Source organism: Lampetra fluviatilis, chromosome 58 (genome assembly GCF_964198595.1).
Source record: "Lampetra fluviatilis chromosome 58, kcLamFluv1.1, whole genome shotgun sequence".
Lineage (NCBI taxonomy): Eukaryota > Metazoa > Chordata > Hyperoartia > Petromyzontiformes > Petromyzontidae > Lampetra > Lampetra fluviatilis.
The window spans coordinates 5,404,352-5,428,186 of NC_136332.1; the positions used below are offsets into that span (position 1 = coordinate 5,404,352).

General features: G+C 60.8%; 2 protein-coding genes across 4 annotated transcripts in view; both read right to left on the minus strand.

Moving 5' to 3' along the window:
* Positions 1 to 497: 497 nt before the first annotated feature.
* LOC144950432 (uncharacterized) lies at positions 498 to 11,132 on the minus strand. 2 transcript variants are annotated; one of them, XM_078880539.1, is made up of 6 exons: positions 10,697 to 11,132; positions 5,791 to 6,340; positions 5,049 to 5,171; positions 2,436 to 2,567; positions 1,573 to 1,914; positions 498 to 912 (listed from the first exon to the last, which is right to left on the minus strand). In XM_078880539.1, exons 2-6 carry the CDS (start codon positions 6,308 to 6,310, stop codon positions 617 to 619), a joined length of 1,413 nt encoding a protein of 470 aa, XP_078736665.1. In that variant the 5' UTR covers positions 6,311 to 6,340; positions 10,697 to 11,132; the 3' UTR covers positions 498 to 616. The 2 variants fall into 2 exon arrangements, with proteins under 2 accessions (XP_078736665.1, XP_078736664.1); XM_078880538.1 differs by having other exon boundaries at positions 10,692 to 11,131.
* A 10,496-nt stretch (positions 11,133 to 21,628) lies between these two features.
* ACOX1 (acyl-CoA oxidase 1) overlaps positions 21,629 to 23,835 on the minus strand; it is a 46,450-nt gene continuing 44,243 nt past the window's right edge. For both annotated transcript variants that reach the window (XM_078880543.1, XM_078880542.1), the window contains exon 14: positions 21,629 to 22,784. In XM_078880543.1, coding sequence (XP_078736669.1) covers positions 22,731 to 22,784 — 54 coding nt within the window. In that variant the 3' untranslated portion in view covers positions 21,629 to 22,730. The remainder of the gene's footprint in view (positions 22,785 to 23,835) is intronic.

Below are 23,835 nucleotides of genomic sequence, written 5' to 3' on the forward strand. Positions count from 1 at the left end.
ATGGGGCGCTACCATCAGCCAGTGGGGTGGAGGTGAGGCACGTTGTACATCATCGCCTGCGTGGCCTCCGCCGTTCCCTCGCCGGCCTCTCCCGCCGTCGCCGCCCCCCCGTCCATCGCCCCCCCGCCCAGCGCCACTCCGTCGGGGCCCATCGCCGCCCCGCCCAGCGCCGCCCCGCCCAGCGCCGCCCCGCCCAGCGCCGCCCCGTCGGGGCCCATCTCCGCCCCGTCCATCGCCGCCCCGTCGGCTCCCATCGCCATCCCGTCGGCTCCCATCGCCATCCCGTCGGCTCCCATCGCCATCCCGTCGGCTCCCATCGCCATCCCGTCGGGCCCCATCGCCTCCCCGTCCAGCGCCAGCGAGTGCTTTTTCTCGTGCCGCAGCAGGTGGTGCTTGAGGCGGAACGCCAGGCCGCACTCCCGGCACACGAACGGCTTCTCGCCCGTGTGCGTCTTCTTGTGCCGCGCCAGGTTGTACGTGACCGAGAATCGGCGCCCGCACACGTCGCAGGCGTAGGGGCGCTCGCCCGTGTGCTTGCGCCGGTGCACGTACAGGTAGCTGCGGTTGAGGAAGCCCTTGCCGCAGTCGTCGCACTGGTACACCTTCCCGTAGTCGTCTAGCGCCGGCCACAGCAGCCCGCCGCCGCTCCCGTCGAGGTCGGCGGGAGCCGCGGACGGCGAAGACGACGTCGCCGCCGGTGGCCCGTCGTCGCCCGCGCGCCGTCGCCGCACGGGAGGGAGCGGTGCTGCAGAGAGGCGGAGGGGTCGGCGCCGTCGAGGCACGCGTAGTGGTGGTTGAGCAGCTTGTGCGGGAAGCGCACGCCGGGGAAGAGGTGCTGCTGCAGCTGCTGCTGCTGCTGGTGGTCCGAGTGGTTGACGTTGACGTCGCGGGGACAGTGGCTGGAAGCCTCGCCTGGGGCAAGGGAAGGCACGCGACGTGGGGAACAGTGAAGCCGTGAACATCACAACGTGGCCATTGTCTCTCCCCCCCCCCACTTAGCAGTATGCGGTGCACATAAATGACATCAACATACCCCACGACATCAACACGTGACCGAGCGAACAATTTAAACCCGCGTGGTGATTACGACGGTTGTGGTAGTTGCGGTGGTGGTCACGACGGTCGTGGTGGTTGCGGTGATGGTCACGATGGTTGTGGTGGTTGCGGTGGTGGTCCCGATGGTTGTGGTGGTTGCGGTGGTGGTCACGACGGTTGTGGTGGTTGCGGTGGTGGTCACGATGGTTGTGGTGGTTGCGGTGGTGGTCACGACGGTCGTGGTGGTTGCGGTGGTGGTCACAACGGTTGTGGTGGTCGCGCTGGTGGTTAAGACGGTTTTGGTGGTTAAGATGGTTGTCGTAGTTGCGGTGGTGGTCACGACGGTTGTGGTGGTTACAACGGTTGTGGTAGTTGCGGTGGTGGTTATGACGGTTATGACGGTGTGGTGGTTAAGATGGTTGTGGTGAGTCGCGCTGGTGGTCACGACGGTCGTGGCGAGTCGCGCTGGCGGCGATCGTCCCAAGTTGCCGTGGCGGTCAAGGCCACTGGGGTGCAACGCTTCTCCGCGCGCGTTACCGGCGCAGTCTCCCTGCTCCTGCTCCTCCTCGCCGTGCCCCTCCGCCTTGGCGAAGCCGTCGCGCTGCCCGTTGAGCGGCGCCTCCCCGTGGCCGCTGCCCGCGCCGTACGCGGTGAAGTGCTGCTGCTGCTGCTGCTGGTGGTGGTGGTGGTGTCCGTGGAGCGGCAGTGGCGGCAGCAGCGGAGCCGCGGCCCCGTCGCCCTCGGGGCTCCTGGTCCGCTTCTTGACGACGGCGCGCGGCGCGCCGTGTCCGCCCGCCGCGCCCCTCGCACCGGCGCGTCGCTGCCAGCGCAGGCTCGGCTCCGGCACGGGGCAGGCGCCGTCCTCCTCCTCGCTGAACCCTGCGGGTTGTGGTTTGGGGGAGGGGCGCGGGCAACGCCGGAGTTATTGCGCTGGCTACCCTACCCGATACCCGGTTATCCGTACCCGGCCGGGTACGGGTAGGGTACGGGTATCGGGTACCCGATTGCGACCTCTGGGATGAAGCCATCTTGCAGGCGCGGGTGGGTTGATGCTAGGAACTTGAATTGTGAGAAGAGACAAGACGTTGGGAAATGAGTGACAAACGGTGACTCACCAGTGACTCACGGCCTACCCGTACCCGGCCGCACCAGGGTCGCAATCGGGTACCCGTACCCGGCCGGGTAATACGGGTAGCCGGGTATCGGGTAGGGTACGGGTATCGGGTACCCGGTTGCGAACTCTGCCGGTGTGGCCAAGACTCACCAAAAACAGACCAAGGAGATGGAAAAAAAATCCGGACGAATTGGCCTGGAGGCGAGGAGCAACTTTCATCCATCAGCGGACAGATCACGGCCGATGAAGACGACTGCGACTGCGGCTGCGACTGCCGCTCTCTCACCTTCCTGCGGCTCGTGCTTGACGCGCGGAAAGTGCCGGGTGGGCGCTCCGTGCTCGGCGTGCGCTTTCGGCGAGTGTCCGTACGCGTCGCCGTACCCCTCCGAGTAGCCCTCCGCGTATCCCTCGGCCTCGTCTGTAACCGCAGAGAGACGGCGGTGCCGGCGTTAGTCAACTCCCGCTTGAGAGCGCGGCCCTGGCGGTCTGCGCGTCTCTGCGCCGGCGAGCGGCGCGTGACGACGCACCGCAATGTCATTCTTTGGTTCTTTCGGTAAAGTGACGTATAAAGATAAACTAATAAATTAAATAATAGCATACTACGACGTTTCGATTGCAACACAAGCAATCGTCATCAGGTATAAAAGAAATAGCAACACAAATCTAACCAGAAATCTATAGACAGACACACGCAGACAGACATCACAAGGACACACAGAGAGAGAACACGTATCGGCAGAAAGAGAGAGGTCGTTTCTGTGACGAGGCCTTAAATATAGAGAGGGGGGCGGGAGCGGAGAGAGGGAGGGGGCAGAGAAAAAATTAGCATGTCAATGAGTGGACGACGACGTGGTACGGTACGCAAGCTTGAACATTAGGAGACACACTAAAATTAAATAACCTGTGTGTCTGTGTGATGTCTGTCTGCTTGCGTGTCTGTCTCTAGTTTTCTGGTTAGATTTTTGTTGCTATTTCTTTAATACCTGATGACGATTGCTTGTGTTGCAATCGAAACGTCGTAGTATGCTATTACTTAATTTATTATTTTATCTTTACACGTCACTTTACCGAAAGAACCAAAGAATAATTCCTGCAGTCACGAAAGCTCCAAAATTGAGATTCACCGTAATGTCGTCTAAAATAAATGATCGCGCCCCACAATCGATAAGTGCCTCTCCCGAAGGCCGGGTACCAATCGAGGTGCGGCCGCGACGTGTCTGGCGACGCCGATTATGTCGCCCCAAGCCCCCCCAGGGTCCATCGCCTCTCGCCCAGCGGCGCGTGCAGGGACAGGGGCTGGACTGCGTTGTTTTTACAACTCGTCATCCGATTCTTCGTGTCAACTTAACAGACAATCGGTAATCATGATTATTGGTTTTTTACCTTTCTATCTGGCAACAAAACTGACACCCTTTTTTTACAAGGAGTCATGTTTGCATAGACCACAATACCTACAGCCATAATGCAAACATCTGGTCCAACACCATGCGAGACTAGGCTCTAAGGAAAGCTGTCTCGGGTGTGGACCAATCAATTTCAAGGACAGTGCATACATTATCAGAGTTGTGTTTTTTGTTTGCATTCCGACTGCAGGTATTGTGGTCTATGCAAACATGACTCCTTGTAAAAAAAGGTGTCAGTTTTGTTGCCAGATAGAAGGGTAAAAAACCAATTATCATATTTTTTACTGGCGAATGAGGTTCCAATGGTGTAATCGGTAATCAATTACACCGCGATAATTGGGGTAGTACAAGGCCAGCGATGAATACTACAATCGCCGTGCCGCAGTGCCGAGTGTTGCGGCGGGTACGAATTTAGTCGGCATTTGTATTTGAGCCGTGTGGTCTTCGACGAGTGGACAAAAGCAGTCAAACGTTTAGTCAACTCTCGGTTTGCGTTGATGAGCACGCAATTACCACCACCGCCCCCCTCCCCCGACCCACGGATATCAAGTCGACCACCAATCAGTGCACTCAGTAAATCTATACACGCGAAGATCATTACATGTTTGGTGCACCTTAGTGCACTGCGGTGTCTGATGACCAAATGATTTCAGTCCGCGTACGACGGAGATGACGCCTGGTGTACAGGAGGTCGCGGGTTCGATCCCGACCCTGACGCCTGCTGCTGTATATTTGGAGTTTGCGTGTCTCTCTCTCTCTCCCTCATCATCACGGTGGCTAGGAGATGTTAACTACCTCGCCTGGTGTACAGGAGGTCGTGGGTTCGATCCCGACCCTGATGCCTGCTGCTGTATATTTGTAGTTTGCGTGTCTCTCTCTCATCATCATCATCACGGTGGCTAGGACTACTCTGAGCCGTCGTCGTCACCATTGTGACGATTTTTTTTCCCTGTCCGCTCCTGACCATCGTCGACTAAAGTAAAAATGAGAGAATATTTTTTTTCTCCCGTCGTCACGATCGATATCTACCGACGTTGTAGAAGCCGCCACCACCAGCCCTCCGCCTCCCCCCTCCGCCTCCCCCCCTCCCCCCTCCCACCTCCCACTCTCCCCACCACCTCTCCCCACCACCTCTCCCCCCACCCCTCCCCCCACCCCTCCCCCCACCCCTCCCCCCACCCCTCCCCCCACCCCTCCCCCCACCCCTCCCCCCCACCCCTCCCCCCACCCCTCCCCCCACCCCTCCCCCCACCCCTCCCCCCACCCCTCCCCCCCTCCCACTCGCCCCTCCCACTCGCCCCTCCCACTCGCCCCACCACTCGCCCCACCACTCCCCCCACCACTCGCCCCTCCCACTCGCCCCTCCCACTCGCCCCTCCCACTCGCCCCTCCCACTCGCCCCTCCCACTCGCCCCTCCCACTCGCCCCTCCTCTCCCCCCTCCTCTCCCCCCTCCACTCCCCCCACCACCACTCCCCCCACCACCACTCCCCCCACCTGGGTACGGTTCCTCGGCCATCCTGCCGGGGGGCTCTGCGGGGGGCGGCGCGACCCCGAGGCCTTCGTCCTCGCCGTCGTCCTCGCCCTCGTACTTGTGCTCGTCCATCGACTCCTCCGTCTCTGCGCACAGCGGAGAGGGGGAGCCGCGTCACGACCAAACGTTGCGAAACTTCCCTTCCCCGCCCCCCCCACCGTGGGTGTGTCGCAAAGTTCCGTGTACCCTGGCCCGCCACAAGATGGCAACAACGAATGTGGACTCCACCCACCCGTTCCATCTGCACGGGGTAAAATAAGAGTGTCGCCCCCCCCCTCTCGCATGCGTGGGTTTACTCCGGCTGCTCCCCTTTACTCCCACGTGTTAAGCTCATTAAATTGGCCAAAAACATCCCAACGCATATATACATTTCGATTTAAAGCTTCTTTCGTGACTGCAGGGATTCATCTTCTTGGTTCTTTCGGTAAAGCCACGTAGAAGGGAAGTAATAAAATAATAAAAATATTACATAATTGATTAAGTTTCGATTTAAAGCTTTCGTGACTGCAGGGATTCATCTTCTTGGTTCTTTCGGTAAAGCCACGTAGAAGGGAAATAATAAAAATAAAACATAATAAAATAATATATATTTGTATTGTTTTATTTTAATTATTTTATTATTTCCCTTCTACGTGACTTTACCGAAAGAACCGTGAACATTTAACCATGACCCCACATTGAAAGCGGGAAAACGAGCGGTCTCACCGTCCGTGCTGCACGGCGTGAGGTCGGCTTCCTCTCCCATGTCGTCCACGTCGCCGCCGGCACCGGCACCACCGCCACCGCTACTAACCAGCCGCTCGAGCGACGTGAACCGCTCGGCCGATCGAAGCAGCTCGCAGCTCAGGTTGTTGAGCATCACCACGATGGCGCCCAGCAGGCTGCTGAACAGCGACTGGTAGAAGGAGCCGTCGGCGGTCGCGTATCCGTCCGACGAGCCGTCGTGGTGCCCGCCGCCGCCGCCGCCGCCGCAACCGCGCCCCACCTGCTCGGCCACGCGCCGCAGGGCGGCGTAGAAGGCGAAGGGCAGGCGCTCCTTGGCGGCGGCGAGGAGCTCGGCGCGCACGGGCGCCTGGGCGGCGCACGCCAGCAGCGCCTCGTAGTCGCCGATGCCGAGCTCGGCCTCAACCGCCTCCAGCACGCGGGCGCTCACGCCGTGCGCGCCCAGCCATGCCGGGAAGTCCTCGCGCGGGTCCAGCACCGCCTCCGCGCAGAGCGCCGCCATCGGCACGCGAGGGAGCGGCGGGCGCGGTGCCTGCACGCGGAGGAGGAGGTGGTGGCGACGAGACGGAGGGGTCAGGGGGTTGCGTTTCATTTCGTTCGCGAATTATTGATGAAAACTTTCGTCAACAGAGGTTTTTTTTTTCTAGATTTGAAGCTTTCGTGACTGCAAGGATTCATATTCTTCGGTTTTTCGGTAAAGTCACGTAGGTAAAAAAATTTAATTAATAAAATTTAAATAAAATAAAAAATCACGACGTTTCGGAGGCAACACAAGCTTCCGTCTTCAGGTGGAACAGTCACAGCACGATAACGTCGTGATTTTTTATTTATTTTTATTTTACTTAAATTAATTTGAATTTTTTACCTACGTGACTTTACCGAAAAAACCTAAGAATAGGTTTTTTGTTTGTTTGATCCGAGGCAACGATGACCGAGCGGACGGGAGTCGTTCAGCGCAGCGACGGCTGCGACAACCCCCGCCGGAAGATCACAGCACGACCGACTGTGAAGGGGACAAAATTACCTCGTCAGAAAATGATCGAGTGAAATGACCGGTGACTTAATTAAGACTGGGCTGGTGTCACACACAGTGAGCAGCACAAACCAAACTCATTGATTGCAGCTACACACAGGGGTCAGGGCTCACAGACAGACGCACACATGGGCAGTGCAGACCCAGGCTCGATGACTCTTGTGATTGAATCACTACAAGTCTAACAGAATCCACAATGGGTGCCATCAATCACGCGACAATAATAAAGAAAATAATCCAAAGCATTTTTCGATGGAAAGCTTTCGTGACTGCAGGGATTCATCTTCTTGGTTCTTTCGGTAAAGTCACGTAGAAGGGAAATTATAAAATGATAAAAGTATAAAACAATAAAAATTCTCACGACGTTTCGACTGCAACACAAGCAATCATCATCAGGTGTGAAATCCACAGCAAGAACATTTTCTTGCTGTGGATTTTGTTTTATATTTGTATTCTTTTATAACTATTTTTATTTTCGGTATTAAAAATAAAACATAATAAAATAATTCTCACTAGAATAAAAAAAAACATAATAAAATAATTCTCACTAGAATTATTTTATTATGTTTTCTTTTTATTATTTCCCTTTTACGTGACTTTACCGAAAGAACCAAGAAGATGAATCCAAAGCATCGTCATGCCGCTGACGAATTTACAGCCTCCCAACACAGTCGGTCACGGGGGTTTCTTCACCTTTGCTGGTCAGTGCGGGCTCACTCATGAATCATAAAACACAGCAATCGTTTCCATTCTATTCAAAACGATTAACCTATTTTTTTTTACCAGGTAAAGCCCACTGAGCTGTCTAGCTCTTTTTCAGAAGCGACCTGGCCACAAATGGTAACCCAACGTAAGTTGCATATCTTGTGGAGATGAGATGGAAAAACCGGAGAGAAATCCACGCAACCACAATGAGAAAGAGAGAGCACATGCAAACTCCAAATACACAGCAGGCGTCAGGGTCGGGATTCGAAACCACGACCTCCTGCATACCAGGCAAGGTAGTTAACATCTCCTAGCCACCGTGATGATGATGAAAGAGAGACACGCAAACTCCAAATACACAGCAGCAGGCGTCAGGGTCGGGATTCGAAACCACGACCTCCTGCACACCAGGCGAAGTAGTTAACATCTCCTAGCCACTGTGATGATGATGAGAGACACACAGACTCCAAATATACACCAGGTGTCAGGGTCAGGATCGAACCCACGACCTCCTGTATACCAGGTGAGGTAGTTAACATCTCACACATGTACAGCCCCGGATGACGGCATCAACACAGACCGTGTGGGTATTTCTACCCCCATGCTTCACCACGCTGGTCAGTGCGGTTTGGGGAAGCCGAGGAACAAATTGCGACAGCTTTTGTTGCCGCGTCCTCTGCGGATCGTAACGTAGCAGAGCCCCGATGGAAACCTATAGCCTGGGACGCATGGTATGGTGATGGTTAACTGTCAAATCCGGCTGGAGCGTCTGATGTGACCGGATTCCGGTTTGTTTGGTCATATTAAACGCACGCGTGAACACACTGCACAAGGCAACGCGCAACAGTGGTTTGAAATGGAGAGTTTCCACGTCCGCCTCCTATTCACAACCCGTGACAATTCCACCTTTTCTAACGGGGCCGAGTCATTCCACAGGATGACAGATTGCCTCCTAAACAAAGTGGCTCCTACAGACCAGAGGTCGCAAACGGGTTTTGATTCCTTACCCGTACCCGGCCGCACCAGGGTCGAAAACGGGTACGGGTATCGGGTACCCGATTGCGACCTCTGGGATGAAGCCATGTTGCAGGCGCGGGTGGGTTGATTCTAGGAACTTGAATTGTGAGAAGAGACAAGACGTTGGGAAATGAGTGACAAACGGTGACTCACCAGTGACTCACGGCCTACCCGTACCCGGCCGCACTAGGGTCGCAAACGGGTACCCGTACCCGGCCGGGTATCGGGTCAGGTATCGGGTACCCGGTTGCGACCTCTGCTACACACCGTATCCACAACTCGATGGATGAAAAGGCCGATTTAGGACTGGACCTTAAACATCTAAATTAGCCACGGGGGAGCGGCCGGGTATCATCCGCAAAAACAATAACAAATACCGCCCTTAAAATGTCAAAACAAGGGTCAAGGGTAAAATGGCACGGAACGACGTGGAAACCGAATGGGGCCTTCATTTAGATCGGGAGCCGGCAAAGCAGACTAACACACGACGGAGACACATTTGTTCGGATTCGGAATAACAACTCGATATTTCAAAAGACGACGGTGGTGGTCTTCTTCCCTTCATCAATAACATCACGAAGAAGAAGTTGCTTTCAGAGGCGCATGCTTGCTCCGGTGCCGCAGGTTTTCCGACTCCTGCCCCGTTCTAAACTGGATTTAGTTGGTAAACTGGACTCCCATGGTAAACTGGATTTGCTTGGAAAACTGGTCTCCCATGGTAAACTGGATTTACTTGGGAAACTAAACTCACTTGGAAAACTGAACTCACATGGTAAATTGGACTCCCATGGTAAATTGGACTCCCATGGTAAACTGGATTTGCTTGGAAAACTGGTCTCCCATGGTAAACTGGATTTACTTGGAAAACTAAACTCACTTGGAAAACGGGAACTCACATGGTAAACTGGATTTACTTGGAAAACTGGACTCCTATGGTAAACTGGTTTAACTTGGAAAACTAAACTCACATGGAAAACTGGATTCACATGGAAAACTGTACTCCTATGGTGAACTGGACTTCCATTGTAAACTGGACTCACATGGTAAACGACTCCCACGGTGAACTGAACTCACATGGTAAACGACTCCCATGGTAAACTGGACTTCCATGGTAAACTGGTCTCCCACGGCGAACTGAACTCCCATGGCGAACTGAACTCCCATGGTGAACTGGACTCCCACGGTAAACTGTACTCCCATGGTAAACTGGTCTCACATGGTAAAGGGCTCGTGCAACCAAAATAATGGTAAGCGACTCCCTCAACATTATATCTCAAGAGCCGCACGCGCGGATTGCCGCTCTCCGGCTCTCCGGCACCAGTTTGTCAATCCACTGCTGGATGAGGACCTCCCTACCACGTTGGGCGCGGAGGGGGGGTAAGGCAGGGCCCGTTTGACCATACTTCACCAAACGGTGGTCATGGGGGGGGGGGGGGGGGGTTGGGTGGAGAAACTCCGCTCGCCCGAACGGGACTCGAGTCTCCGGGGTTCGTAGCGGCAACGCTTTGTCAACAACGCCACCGCTACAACCGCCACCGCTACAACCACCACTCTCACCACCACCACTCTCACCACCACCACTCTCACCACCACCACTCTCACCACCACCACTCTCACCACCACCACTCTCACCACCACCACTCTCACCACCACCACTCTCACCACCACCACTCTCACCACCACCACTCTCACCACCACCACCACCCCCCTCACCACCACCACCCTCACCACCACCACCACCACCCCCCTCACCACCACCACCACCCTCACCACCACCACCACCCTCACCACCACCACCACCCTCACCACCACCACTCTCACCACCACCACCACCCCCCTCACCACCACCACCACCCTCACCACGCCAACCACTCTCACCACCACCACGCCAACCACTCTCACCATCACCACCCTCACTCTCACCCTCACTCTCACCACCACTCTCACCACCACTCTCACCACCATCCTCACCACCACAACCACCCTCACCATCACCACCCTCACCACCACCACCCTCACCACCACCACTCTCACCACCACCCTCACCACTACATCGTCGGGTGAGTGGATGTAATAACGCGAGCAGAGGGCACAGAACGAGAGAGGAGGGAGGAGGAGCGAGTCTCACCTGACCTGCGAGACACACCGAGAGAGACGGAGTGGACCGGGCGGCGACTTGTCGATGTCAAATTAGTTTTTGTTAAAAAACAAATCAACAATCTCCGACGAGGGAAGAAGCCGAGGATGGGGCCTACTCGTAGAAATTGAACCGAGAGAAGCCTGCGGCTTGCCTAAAATCCCTGCGACAACACGCGGAGGGCGGTGGGGAACGAATCCAGACGGAGAGGGCTCGCGACGCGGACAGAGACCGCCCTCACTACCGCCGCCGTCTCAGGAGGAGGAGGAATGTTTTAAGGACGACGGCGAGAGCGAAGAGAGACGCGTGAGCTGTCCGGGAGGAGGAGGAGGGGACCTCCGGAGGGATGCCGCCGTCTCGACAAACGATGCCGGCGCAGAGCGGCGGAGCCTGTTGGCAAGGCCGCGTGACCCGGCAGCGAAACCGTGACCTCTACTAACCACGCCCCCCTCGCAAAACTCCTCCCCCTCTGACTCCCCCTCCCCTCTCTGACCCACCCCCTCTCTGACCCCCCCCCCTCCTCTCTCATCCCCCCTCCCTCTCTCATCCCCCCTCCTCTCTCATCCCCCCTCCCTCTCTCATCCCCCCTCCCTCTTTCCCCCCCTCCCTCTTTCCCCCCCTCCCTCTCTAATCCCCCCTCCCTCTCTCCCCCCTCCCTCTCTAATCCCCCTCCCTCTTCCCCCCTCCTCTCTCCCCCCTCCCTCTCTCACCCCCCCTCCCTCTCTCACCCCCCTCCCTCTCTCACCCCCCCCTCCCTCTCTCACCCCTCCCTCTCTCACCCCCCCTCCCTCTCTCATCCCCCTCCTCTCCCCCCCCTCCCTCTCGTCCCCCCCTCCCTCTCTCACTCCCCCCTCCCTCTCTCACCCCCCCTCCCTCTCTCATCCCCTCCCTCTCTCACCCCCCCTCCCTCTCTCATCCCCCCTCCCTCTCTCACCCCCTCCCTCTCTCCCCCCTCCCTCTCTCTCATCCCCCTCCCTCTCTCATCCCCCCCTCCTCTTCACCCCCTACCTCTCTCACCCCCTCCCTCTCTCACCCCTCCCTCTCTCACCCCCTACCTCTCTCCACTCCCCCTCCCTCTCTCACCCCCCCTCCCTCTCTCACCCCTCCCTCTCTCACCCCCCTCCCTCTCTCATCCCCCCTCCCTCTCTCACCCCCTCCCTCTCTCACCCCCTACCTCTCTCACTCCCCCTCCCTCTCTCACCCCCCCTCCCTCTCTCCCCCCTCCCTCTCTCTCATCCCCCCTCCCTCTCTCCCCCCCCTCCCTCTCTCATCCCCCCTCCCTCTCTCACCCCCCCTCCCTCTCTCACACCCCCCTCCCTCTCTCACCCCCTCCCTCTCTCACCCCCTACCTCTCTCACTCCCCCTCCCTCTCTCACCCCCCCCTCCCTCTCTCCCCCCCTCCCTCTCTCTCATCCCCCTCCTCTCTCCCCTCCCTCTCTCATCCCCCCTCCCTCTCTCATCCCCCCCCTCTCTCACCCCCTCCCTCTCTCACCCCCTGCCTCTCTCACCCACCCCTTCCCTCTCTCATCCCCCATCCCTCTCTGACCCCCCCTCCCTCTCTCATCCCCCCCTCCCCTCTCTCATCCCCCCTCCCTCTCTCCCCCTCCTCTCTCATCCCCCCATCCCTCTCTGACCCCCCCTCCCTCTCTCCCCCCCATCCCTCTCTGACCCCCCCTCCCTCTCTCCCCCCCTCCCTCTCTCTCATCCCCCCTCCCTCTCTCCCCCCTCCCTCTCTCACCCCCCCTCCCTCTCTCATCCCCCCTCCCTCTCTCACCCCCTCCCTCTCTCACCCCCTGCCTCTCTCACCCCCCCCTCCCTCTCATCCCCCATCCCTCTCTGACCCCCCCTCCCTCTCTCATCCCCCCCTCCCCTCTCTCATCCCCCCCTCCCTCTCTCATCCCCCCTCCCTCTCTGATCCCCCCTCCCTCTCTGACCCCCCCTCCCTCTCTGACCCCACCCCCCTCTCTCACCCCCCTCCCTCTCTCACCCCCCCTCCCTCTCTCCCCCATCCCTCTCTCATCCCCCCCTCCCTCTCTCACCCCCCCTCCCTCTCTCATCCCCCCTCCCTCTCTCCCCCCCTCCCTCTCTCATCCCCCCCTCCCTCTCTCACCCCCCCTCCCTCTCTCCCCTCCTCCCTCTCTCTCATCCCCCCTCCCTCTCTCCCCCCCTCCCTCTCTCATCCCCCCCTCCCTCTCTCACCCCCCCTCCCTCTCTCATCCCCCCTCCCTCTCTCACCCCCTCCCTCTCTCACCCCCTACCTCTCTCACTCCCCCCCCCTCTCTCACCCCCCCTCCCTCTCTCCCCCCCTCCCTCTCTCTCATCCCCCCTCCCTCTCTCCCCCCTCCCTCTCTCATCCCCCCCTCCCTCTCTCATCCCCCCTCCCTCTCTCACCCCCTCCCTCTCTCACCCCCTGCCTCTCTCACCCCCCCTCCCTCTCTCATCCCCCATCCCTCTCTGACCCCCCCTCCCTCTCTCATCCCCCCCTCCCCTCTCTCATCCCCCCTCCCTCTCTCCCCCCTCCCTCTCTCATCCCCCATCCCTCTCTGACCCCCTCTCCCTCTCTCCCCCCCTCCCTCTCTCTCATCCCCCCTCCCTCTCTCCCCCCTCCCTCTCTCACCCCCCCTCCCTCTCTCATCCCCCCTCCCTCTCTCACCCCCTCCCTCTCTCACCCCCTGCCTCTCTCACCCCCCCTCCCTCTCTCATCCCCCATCCCTCTCTGACCCCCCCTCCCTCTCTCATCCCCCCCTCCCCTCTCTCATCCCCCCCTCCCTCTCTCATCCCCCCTCCCTCTCTGATCCCCCTCCCTCTCTGACCCCCCCTCCCTCTCTGACCCCACCCCCCTCTCTCACCCCCCTCCCTCTCTCACCCCCCCTCCCTCTCTCCCCCCCTCCCTCTCTCATCCCCCCCTCCCTCTCTCACCCCCCCTCCCTCTCTCAATCCCCCCTCCCTCTCTCCCCCCCCTCCCTCTCTCATCCCCCCCTCCCTCTCTCACCCCCCCTCCCTCTCTCATCCCCCTCCCTATCTCACCCCCCCTCCCTCTCTCATCCCCCCCTCCCTCTCTCACCCCCCTCCCTCTCTCCCCCCTCCCTCTCTCTCATCCCCTCTCCCTCTCTCATCCCCCCCTCCCTCTCTCACCCCCCCTACCTCTCTCACCCCCTCCCTCTCTCACCCCCTCCCTCTCTCACCCCCTACCTCTCTCACTCCCCCTCCTCTCTCACCCCCCCTCCCTCTCTCACCCCCTCCCTCTCTCACCCCCCCTCCCTCTCTCATCCCCCCTCCCTCTCTCACCCCCTCCCTCTCTCACCCCCTACCTCTCTCACTCCCCCTCCCTCTCTCACCCCCCCTCCCTCTCTCCCCCCCTCCCTCTCTCTCATCCCCCCTCCCTCTCTCCCCCCCTCCCTCTCTCATCCCCCCCTCCCTCTCTCACCCCCCCTCCCTCTCTCATCCCCCTCCCTCTCTCACCCCCTCCCTCTCTCACCCCCTACCTCTCTCACTCCCCCTCCCTCTCTCACCCCCCCTCCCTCTCTCCCCCCCTCCCTCTCTCTCATCCCCCCTCCCTCTCTCCCCCCTCCCTCTCTCATCCCCCCCTCCCTCTCTCACCCCCCCTCCCTTTCTCATCCCCCCTCCCTCTCTCACCCCCTCCCTCTCTCACCCCCTGCCTCTCTCACCCCCCCTCCCTCTCTCATCCCCCATCCCTCTCTGACCCCCCCTCCCTCTCTCATCCCCCCCTCCCCTCTCTCATCCCCCCCTCCCTCTCTCATCCCCCCTCCCTCGCTGATCCCCCCTCCCTCTCTGACCCCCCCTCCCTCTCTGACCCCACCCCCCTCTCTCACCCCCCTCCCTCTCTCACCCCCCCTCCCTCTCTCACCCCCCCTCCCTTTCTCACCCCCCTCCCTTTCTCACCCCCTCCCTCTCTCACCCCCCCCTCCCTCTCTCACCCCCCCTCCCTCTCTCACCCCCCCTCCCTCTCTCACCCCCCCTCCCTCTCTCACCCCCCCCCCTCCCTCTCTCATCCCCCCCCCTCCCTCTCTCCCCCCCCTCCCTCTCTCATCCCCCCCTCCCTCTCTCACCCCCCCTCCCTCTCTCATCCCCCCTCCCTCTCTCCCCCCCTCCCTCTCTCATCCCCCCCTCCCTCTCTCACCCCCCCTCCCTCTCTCATCCCCCCTCCCTCTCTCACCCCCTCCCTCTCTCACCCCCTGCCTCTCTCACCCCCCCCTCCCTCTCTCATCCCCCATCCCTCTCTGACCCCCCCTCCCTCTCTCATCCCCCCCTCCCCTCTCTCATCCCCCCCTCCCTCTCTCATCCCCCCCTCCCTCTCTGATCCCCCCTCCCTCTCTGACCCCCCCTCCCTCTCTGACCCCACCCCCCTCTCTCACCCCCCTCCCTCTCTCACCCCCCCTCCCTCTCCCCCCCATCCCTCTCTCATCCCCCCCTCCCTCTCTCACCCCCCCTCCCTCTCTCATCCCCCCTCCCTCTCTCCCCCCCTCCCTCTCTCATCCCCCCCTCCCTCTCTCACCCCCCCTCCCTCTCTCCCCTCCTCCCTCTCTCTCATCCCCCCTCCCTCTCTCCCCCCCTCCCTCTCTCATCCCCCCCTCCCTCTCTCACCCCCCCTCCCTCTCTCATCCCCCCTCCCTCTCTCACCCCCTCCCTCTCCCTCTCTCACCCCTACCTCTCTCACTCCCCCCCCCCTCTCTCACCCCCCCTCCCTCTCTCCCCCCCTCCCTCTCTCTCATCCCCCCTCCCTCTCTCCCCCCTCCCTCTCTCATCCCCCCTCCCTCTCTCATCCCCCCTCCCTCTCTCACCCCCTCCCTCTCTCACCCCCTGCCTCTCTCACCCCCCCTCCCTCTCTCATCCCCCATCCCTCTCTGACCCCCCCTCCCTCTCTCATCCCCCCCTCCCCTCTCTCATCCCCCCTCCCTCTCTCCCCCCTCCCTCTCTCATCCCCCATCCCTCTCTGACCCCCTCTCCCTCTCTCCCCCCCTCCCTCTCTCTCATCCCCCCTCCCTCTCTCCCCCCTCCCTCTCTCACCCCCCCTCCCTCTCTCATCCCCCCTCCCTCTCTCACCCCCTCCCTCTCTCACCCCCTGCCTCTCTCACCCCCCTCCCTCTCTCATCCCCCATCCCTCTCTGACCCCCCCTCCCTCTCTCATCCCCCCCTCCCCTCTCTCATCCCCCCCTCCCTCTCTCATCCCCCCTCCCTCTCTGATCCCCCCTCCCTCTCTGACCCCCCCTCCCTCTCTGACCCCACCCCCCTCTCTCACCCCCCTCCTCTCTCACCCCCCCCTCCCTCTCTCCCCCCCTCCCTCTCTCATCCCCCCCTCCCTCTCTCACCCCCCCTCCCTCTCTCATCCCCCCTCCCTCTCTCCCCCCCTCCCTCTCTCATCCCCCCCTCCCTCTCTCACCCCCCCTCCCTCTCTCATCCCCCTCCCTATCTCACCCCCCCTCCCTCTCTCATCCCCCCCTCCCTCTCTCACCCCCCTCCCTCTCTCCCCCCTCCCTCTCTCTCATCCCCTCTCCCTCTCTCATCCCCCCCTCCCTCTCTCACCCCCCCTACCTCTCTCACCCCCTCCCTCTCTCACCCCCTCCCTCTCTCACCCCCTACCTCTCTCACTCCCCCTCCCTCTCTCACCCCCCCTCCCTCTCTCACCCCCTCCCTCTCTCACCCCCCCTCCCTCTCTCATCCCCCCTCCCCTCTCTCACCCCCTCCCTCTCTCACCCCCTACCTCTCTCACTCCCCCTCCCCTCTCACCCCCCCTCCCTCTCTCCCCCCCTCCCTCTCTCTCATCCCCCCTCCCTCTCTCCCCCCCTCCCTCTCTCATCCCCCCCTCCCTCTCTCACCCCCCCTCCCTCTCTCATCCCCCCTCCCTCTCTCACCCCCTCCCTCTCTCACCCCCTACCTCTCTCACTCCCCCTCCCTCTCTCACCCCCCCTCCCTCTCTCCCCCCCTCCCTCTCTCTCATCCCCCCTCCCTCTCTCCCCCCTCCCTCTCTCATCCCCCCCTCCCTCTCTCACCCCCCCTCCCTTTCTCATCCCCCCTCCCTCTCTCACCCCCTCCCTCTCTCACCCCCTGCCTCTCTCACCCCCCCTCCCTCTCTCATCCCCCATCCCTCTCTGACCCCCCCTCCCTCTCTCATCCCCCCCTCCCCTCTCTCATCCCCCCCTCCCTCTCTCATCCCCCCTCCCTCGCTGATCCCCCCTCCCTCTCTGACCCCCCCTCCCTCTCTGACCCCACCCCCCTCTCTCACCCCCCTCCCTCTCTCACCCCCCCTCCCTCTCTCACCCCCCCTCCCTTTCTCACCCCCCTCCCTTTCTCACCCCCTCCCTCTCTCACCCCCCCCTCCCTCTCTCACCCCCCCTCCCTCTCTCACCCCCCCTCCCTCTCTCACCCCCCCTCCCTCTCTCACCCCCCCCCCTCCCTCTCTCATCCCCCCCCCTCCCTCTCTCCCCCCCTCCCTCTCTCATCCCCCCCTCCCTCTCTCACCCCCCCTCCCTCTCTCATCCCCCCTCCCTCTCTCCCCCCCTCCCTCTCTCATCCCCCCCTCCCTCTCTCACCCCCCCTCCCTCTCTCATCCCCCCTCCCTCTCTCACCCCCTCCCTCTCTCACCCCCTACCTCTCTCACCCCCCCTCCCTCTCTCATCCCCCCTCCCTCTCTCACCCCCTCCCTCTCTCACCCCCTACCTCTCTCACCCCCCTCCCTCTCTCACCCCCCCTCCCTTTCTCACCCCCCCCTCCCTCTCTCACCCCCTACCTCTCTCACCCCCCTCCCTCTCTCACCCCCCTCCCTTTCTCACCCCCCTCCCTCTCTCATCCCCCCTCCCTCTCATCCCCCCTCCCTCTCTCATCCCCCCTCCCTCTCTCCCCCCCTCCCTCTCTCTCATCCCCCCTCTCTCTCTCCCCCCCTCCCTCTCTCATCCCCCCCCTCCCTCTCTCACCCCCCCTCCCTCTCTCACCCCCTCCCTCTCTCACCCCCTACCTCTCTCACCCCCCCTCCCTCTCTCATCCCCCCTCCCTCTCTGACCCCCCCTTCCTCTCTCATCCCCCCTCCCTCTCTCACCCCCTCCCTCTCTCACCCCCTACCTCTCTCACCCCCCCTCCCTCTCTCACCCCCCCTCCCTTTCTCACCCCCCCCTCCCTTCTCCACCCCCTCCCTCTCTCACCCCCCCTCCCTCTCTCACCCCCCCCCCTCCCTCTCTCATCCCCCCTCCCTCTCTCCCCCCCTCCCTCTCTCTCATCCCCCCTCCCTCTCTCCCCCCCTCCCTCTCTCATCCCCCCCTCCATCTCTCACCCCCCCTCCCTCTCTGACCCCACCCCCCTCTCTCACCCCCCCTCCCTCTCTCACCCCCCTCCGTCTCTCACCCTCCCTCCCTCTCTCACCCCCCCTCCCTCTCTCATCCCCCCTCCCTCTCTCCCCCCCTCCCTCTCTCATCCCCCCTCCCTCTCTCCCCCCCTCCCTCTCTCATCCCCCTCCCTCTCTCCCCCCCTCCCTCTCTCATCCCCCCCTCCCTCTCTCACCCCCCTCCCTCTCTCATCCCCCCTCCCTCTCTCACCCCCTCCCTCTCTCACCCCCTACCTCTCTCACCCCCCCCCCTCCCTCTCTCACCCCCCCCCCTCCCTCTCTCACCCCCCCTCCCTCTCTCACCCCCCCTCCCTCTCACCCCCCTCCCTCTCTCACCCCCCCCTCCCTCTCTCACCCCCCCTCCCTCTCTCACCCCCCCCTCCCTCTCTCACCCCCCTCCCTCTCTCACCCCCCCTCCCTCTCTCATCCCCCCCTCCCTCTCTCATCCCCCCTCCCTCTCTCCCCCCCTCCCTCTCTCTCATCCCCCCTCCCTCTCTCCCCCCCTCCCTCTCTCATCCCCGCTCCCTCTCTCACCCCTCCCTCTCTCATCCCCCCTCCCTCTCTCCCCCCCTCCCTCTCTCATCCCCCCTCCCTCTCTCCCCTCCTCCCTCTCTCATCCCCCCTCCCTCTCTCACCCCCCCCTCCCTCTCTCATCCCCCCTCCCTCTCTCACCCCCTCCCTCTCTCACCCCCTACCTCTCTCACCCCCCCCCCTCCCTCTCTCACCCCCCCTCCCTCTCTCACCCCCCCTCCCTCTCTCACCCCCCCTCCCTCTCTCACCCCCCCCTCCCTCTCTCACCCCCCCCTCCCTCTCTCATCCCCCCCTCCCTCTCTCACCCCCCTCCCTCTCTCATCCCCCCTCCCTCTCTCACCCCCTCCCTCTCTCACCCCCTACCTCTCTCACCCCCCCCCCCTCCCTCTCTCACCCCCCCCCCTCCCTCTCTCACCCCCCCTCCCTCTCTCACCCCCCCTCCCTCTCACCCCCCTCCCTCTCTCACCCCCCCCCCTCCCTCTCTCACCCCCCCTCCCTCTCTCACCCCCCCCCCCTCCCTCTCTCACCCCCCTCCCTCTCTCACCCCCCCTCCCTCTCTCATCCCCCCCTCCCTCTCTCATCCCCCCTCCCTCTCTCCCCCCCTCCCTCTCTCTCATCCCCCCTCCCTCTCTCCCCCCCTCCCTCTCTCATCCCCGCTCCCTCTCTCACCCCTCCCTCTCTCATCCCCCCTCCCTCTCTCCCCCCCCTCCCTCTCTCATCCCCCCTCCCTCTCTCCCCTCCTCCCTCTCTCATCCCCCCTCCCTCTCTCACCCCCCCCCTCCCTCTCTCATCCCCCCTCCCTCTCTCACCCCCTCCCTCTCTCACCCCCCTACCTCTCTCACCCCCCCCCCCCTCCCTCTCTCACCCCCCCTCCCTCTCTCACCCCCCCTCCCTCTCTCACCCCCCCTCCCTCTCTCACCCCCCCCTCCCTCTCTCACCCCCCCCTCCCTCTCTCACCCCCCCTCCCTCTCTCACCCCCCCCCTCCCTCTCTCACCCCCCCCTCCCTCTCTCACCCCCCCACCCTCTCTCACCCCCCCTCCCTCTCACCCCCCCCTCCCTCTCTCACCCCCCCTCCCTCTCTCACCCCCCCTCCCTCTCTCACCCCCCCCCCCTCCCTCTCTCACCCCCCCCTCCCTCTCTCACCCCCCTCCCTCTCTCACCCCCCCCCCTCCCTCTCTCACCCCCCCTCCCTCTCTCACCCCCCCTCCCTCTCTCACCCCCCCTCCCTCTCTCACCCCCCCTCCCTCTCTCACCCCCCCTCCCTCTCTCACCCCCCCCCTCCCTCTCCCACCCCCTCCCTCACCCCCCCTTCCCCCACACTAAGATGATGTCCAGTATTACATATATCACAAAGTGCAAGGACAAAAACTCAATCACAGAGTCACAAAACCACGTGTGGTGGCTACTCTGCTGTCGATGATTATCCAACCCCGTGAAGGCGGCAGCAGCAGCAGCAGCAGCCAGGGTTGGTGGACCACCACACAGATCTCATGGAACCCCCTTCGTGCCGTGGGTCGTCAGAAGGCGGTAAGGGGCCGTCCATAAATGACGTCACGCGATTTTGGACGATTTTTTACCCCCCCCCCCTGGTCACACGGCGTCACAGTCAGACCCCCCCCCCTCAAATATGACGTCACAAAGCTCTGCCCCCCCCCCCCCCAAAAACTAAAAACATGCTTCAAATCGCTTTAAACTATTGTCATTGTAGTGCGTATTTAATGTGGCGCTGCACTCTGATGTTGTAGGAGAAAACATTTATTAAAAAGTCTATTTAACTAAGTGGAACGTGTTGTCTATATTTATTTAAAGTTGCGCATTTTGACGTGACGTCACATTTCTCACCCCCCCCCCCCTCGTCACACATCGTCACAAATGTCTGACCCCCCCCCCCCCAGGTGCGTGACGTCATTTATGGACGGCCCCGTACAGCAGTGTGGACCAATCCCCATCCGTTCCATCTCCCCCAAGGGGTGTCTGCGTCAAAGTGATGCAATACCCCGGTTCTCCAGAAGGCGGCACAGCAAAGAGTGCAGACTAATCCCCATCTGTTCCATCTCCCTTCCCCGTGGGTGGGCGTCAAGGAGGAGCCCCATACACCCCGACTCGCCACGGCAACGTAGCAAAGAGTGTGGACTAATCTCCATCCGTTCCATCTTCCCCGTGGGTGGTGAAGAGGAGCCCCCCTTACCCTGGCTCGCCACGAGGCGGCGGCAACAGCAAATGTGGACTAATCTCCATCCGTTCCATCTGCACGCGGGAGGGTGTTGTTGAAACCTATGCGGATTAGGAGAACGTACAATCTTCACACACACACACAAAGACCCCCCCCCCCCCCCCGCCTCCTCCCCGTATAGCCTTTAACAGACTGTTGGGGCAAGTGCTGTCAGCAGAGGTCACAAACGGGTTTTGATTCCTTACCCGTACCCGGCCGCACCCGTACCCTACCCGTACCCGGCCGAGTACCGGTAGGGTATGGGTATCGGGTACCTGATTGCGACCTCTGGGATGAAGCCATGTTGCAGGCGCGGGTGGGTTGATTCTAGGAACTTGAATCGTGAGAAGAGACAAGACGTTGGGAAATGAGTGACAAACGGTGACTCACCAGTGACTCACGGCCTACCCGTACCCGGCCGCACCAGGGTCGCAAACGGGTACCCGTACCCGGGTAGCCGGGTATCGGGTAGGGTACGGGTATCGGGTACCCGGTTGCGACCTCTGGCTGTGAGCGAGCACCTATGAAGGCCGGCACGGCACAACGATGCGGTGGGGTTGGTTATCACCGCACCCCCCCGGTGCCGATGTTCACACCACTCCCGCCGGGTGCTCATTTAATGTCGAGCCGGACTCGTGAGAGGCCCGGGGTCGCTTTTAAGCAATCGCCAGCGACGTTGTTCCGTGAGCGACAGTCCAACTCGGGTCCCCGGGTTCGTAGCGCAGCGCGCTAAACCGGCTTTGCACCACCGCTCTGCGACGGAGAGCCACGCGAACAAAATATCCACTGGGGATGTCCACTTGAATGTCCGATAAAAAACAACAACAGCAGCCGCAGCACAACCCATTTAAAGTATATTTATTCTGCAAACGTGATTTTAGTACCCTACAGTACTCGTCGGAGAAGCAATGTTAATAATTACATCACGACCGCTTTAGTTGCTGCCGTGCAAGTATGCTCACCACTCCGGCTGAGGATCATCACAAGAGGGGAGGGGGTGCGCAATCATCACCGCAGATCGAAGATAGGTGGGAGATCGGGAGATTATGATTTCAGAAAAATAGCAGCAGCGGGTGGTGGTGGGGGGGGGGTGGTTGGCAGAGTGGGTCCGTGCCACGCAGGAGGCAAGGCCCAGACAACCGACCGCGTGCCGTCATCTAAAAACTAACTTTTAAAGTGTCGCCTTGATTTAAAAAAAAAACGAGAGAAATCACCGGCTCGATTTGCAGGATTAGAGGGCGGGCGGGCGGGCAGGATTTTCCCTGCGCGGCCCTTTACAAAGGGGGGGGGGGGGGGGGGCGACACGGACGGGCTGTTGCGATGGTGTAAGCTCGTGGTTGTGGACGTCTCTCCTGAATGATGTGGCGGACGGGATGGTGGTTGTGGTCGAGTGTCGTGGGTGCAGGTCAATGTCGGAATCGGAAAATCTATCGATATACGCCGAGCTATGACGCCCTTTATCACAGGTGTCCAGTAGTGGCGGTCGGGGGGTTACCATCACAGTCGTAGCTCAGAGTGGTGCTGGGTGACACTGTGGTTGTGGCGCGGAGTTGCGGTGGTTAGCTGTGGTGCGTTGCCGTTCTCAGCGCTACGCGGTTGGGTCGTAGCGGGTGCCATCGCCGCGCCGTAGGCCAGGTAGGCGAGACGCCCCGGCGAGCTACGTGGACCCGCGGGGGCTGCGTGCGTCACAATCGTCGGCGAGCGTCGTGGTCGTCTGCCAGCGTCGCAGTGTTGCGCGCGGTCTTCCGGTGCGGCCGGGGCGGGAGGGGGCAAGCTCGGTGAAGCGACGTGTTCGAGCGCGATCGTCGCTGCTAGCGGGCGCAGAGCGTCGACGTTTGCTCGGGAGCGGTTTCGCGGCCGGCGCGGCAACGGAGCCTCCGGCGCCGCTGCACGGCACGTGTCCATCGGCGGCGGCGGCGTCGAGCCCGAACAGGTCCCGGGGCAGCCTCGTCACAGCTTGGACGAGGCCATGGGTTTGATGTACTTGTAGAACGACTCGTGGACCTGCGGGTCAAAGGGCGCGAATTAGTGACCGCCGCCTTCTCGGCGTCCCTTCAACGGCAAACCGTACCGCGCAACGATCGATCGTTCACGGACACGCGCACGAACGTTCCCCCCCGAGCCGCGGAGCCATGGGTCAGTGTCACTGGTCACAAGCCGAGAAAAAGAGGTAGAGGGCGTTAAGAAAGAGGTGGGCGGGGGGCTTAAGAAAGAGGGGCGTTAAGAAAGAGGTGGGCGGGGGGCTTAAGAAAGAGGTGGGGGGCTTAAAAAAAGGTGGGGTCCAACCCATGTGAGACTAGGCTCTAAGGAAAGCTGTCTCTGGTGTGGACCAATCAACTTCAAGGACAGTGCACATTGTCAGAGTTATGTCTTTTGTTTGTATTATGACTGCAGGTATTGCGGTCTATGCAAACATGACTCCTTGTAAAAAGGTGTCAGTTTTGTTGCCAGATAAAAGGGTAAAAAAACAATTATCAAGAGGTGGGGTCTTAAGAAAAAGGTGGGGCCTTAAGAAAGAATTGGAGGGCCTTTAAGCGTTTCTTTTTAAAAGTCGGTGTGGATTGAATGCCACCGCCGCCGCCGCTGCTGCCAATGTGTCGCAGTGGGGATCATGACGACGATGATGATGATGATGTTTCGATTTAAAGCTGCTTTCGTGACTGCAGGGATTCATCTGCTTGGTTCTTTCGGTAAAGTCACGTAGAAGGGAAATAATAAAATAATAAAAACAAAACAATAAAATAATTCTCACGTTTCGGCCACAACGCAAGCAGCCGTCCTCAGGTGGAGAACAGGTCTGTCATTCAGACGCTGTCTTTCCGACAGACCTGTTCTTCACCTGAGGACGGCTGCTTGCGTTGTGGCCGAAACGTCGTGAGAATTGTATAGTAGTGTTGTGTATAGTAGTGTAGTGTATAGTAGTGTAGTGTATAGTGTAGTGTATAGTGCAGTATATAGTGTAGTGTATAGTGTAGTGTATAGTGTAGTGTATAGTGTATAGTACAGTATACTAGTACAGCAACACCGGTGTGTGTTGGAGAGCAAAGCCACAACA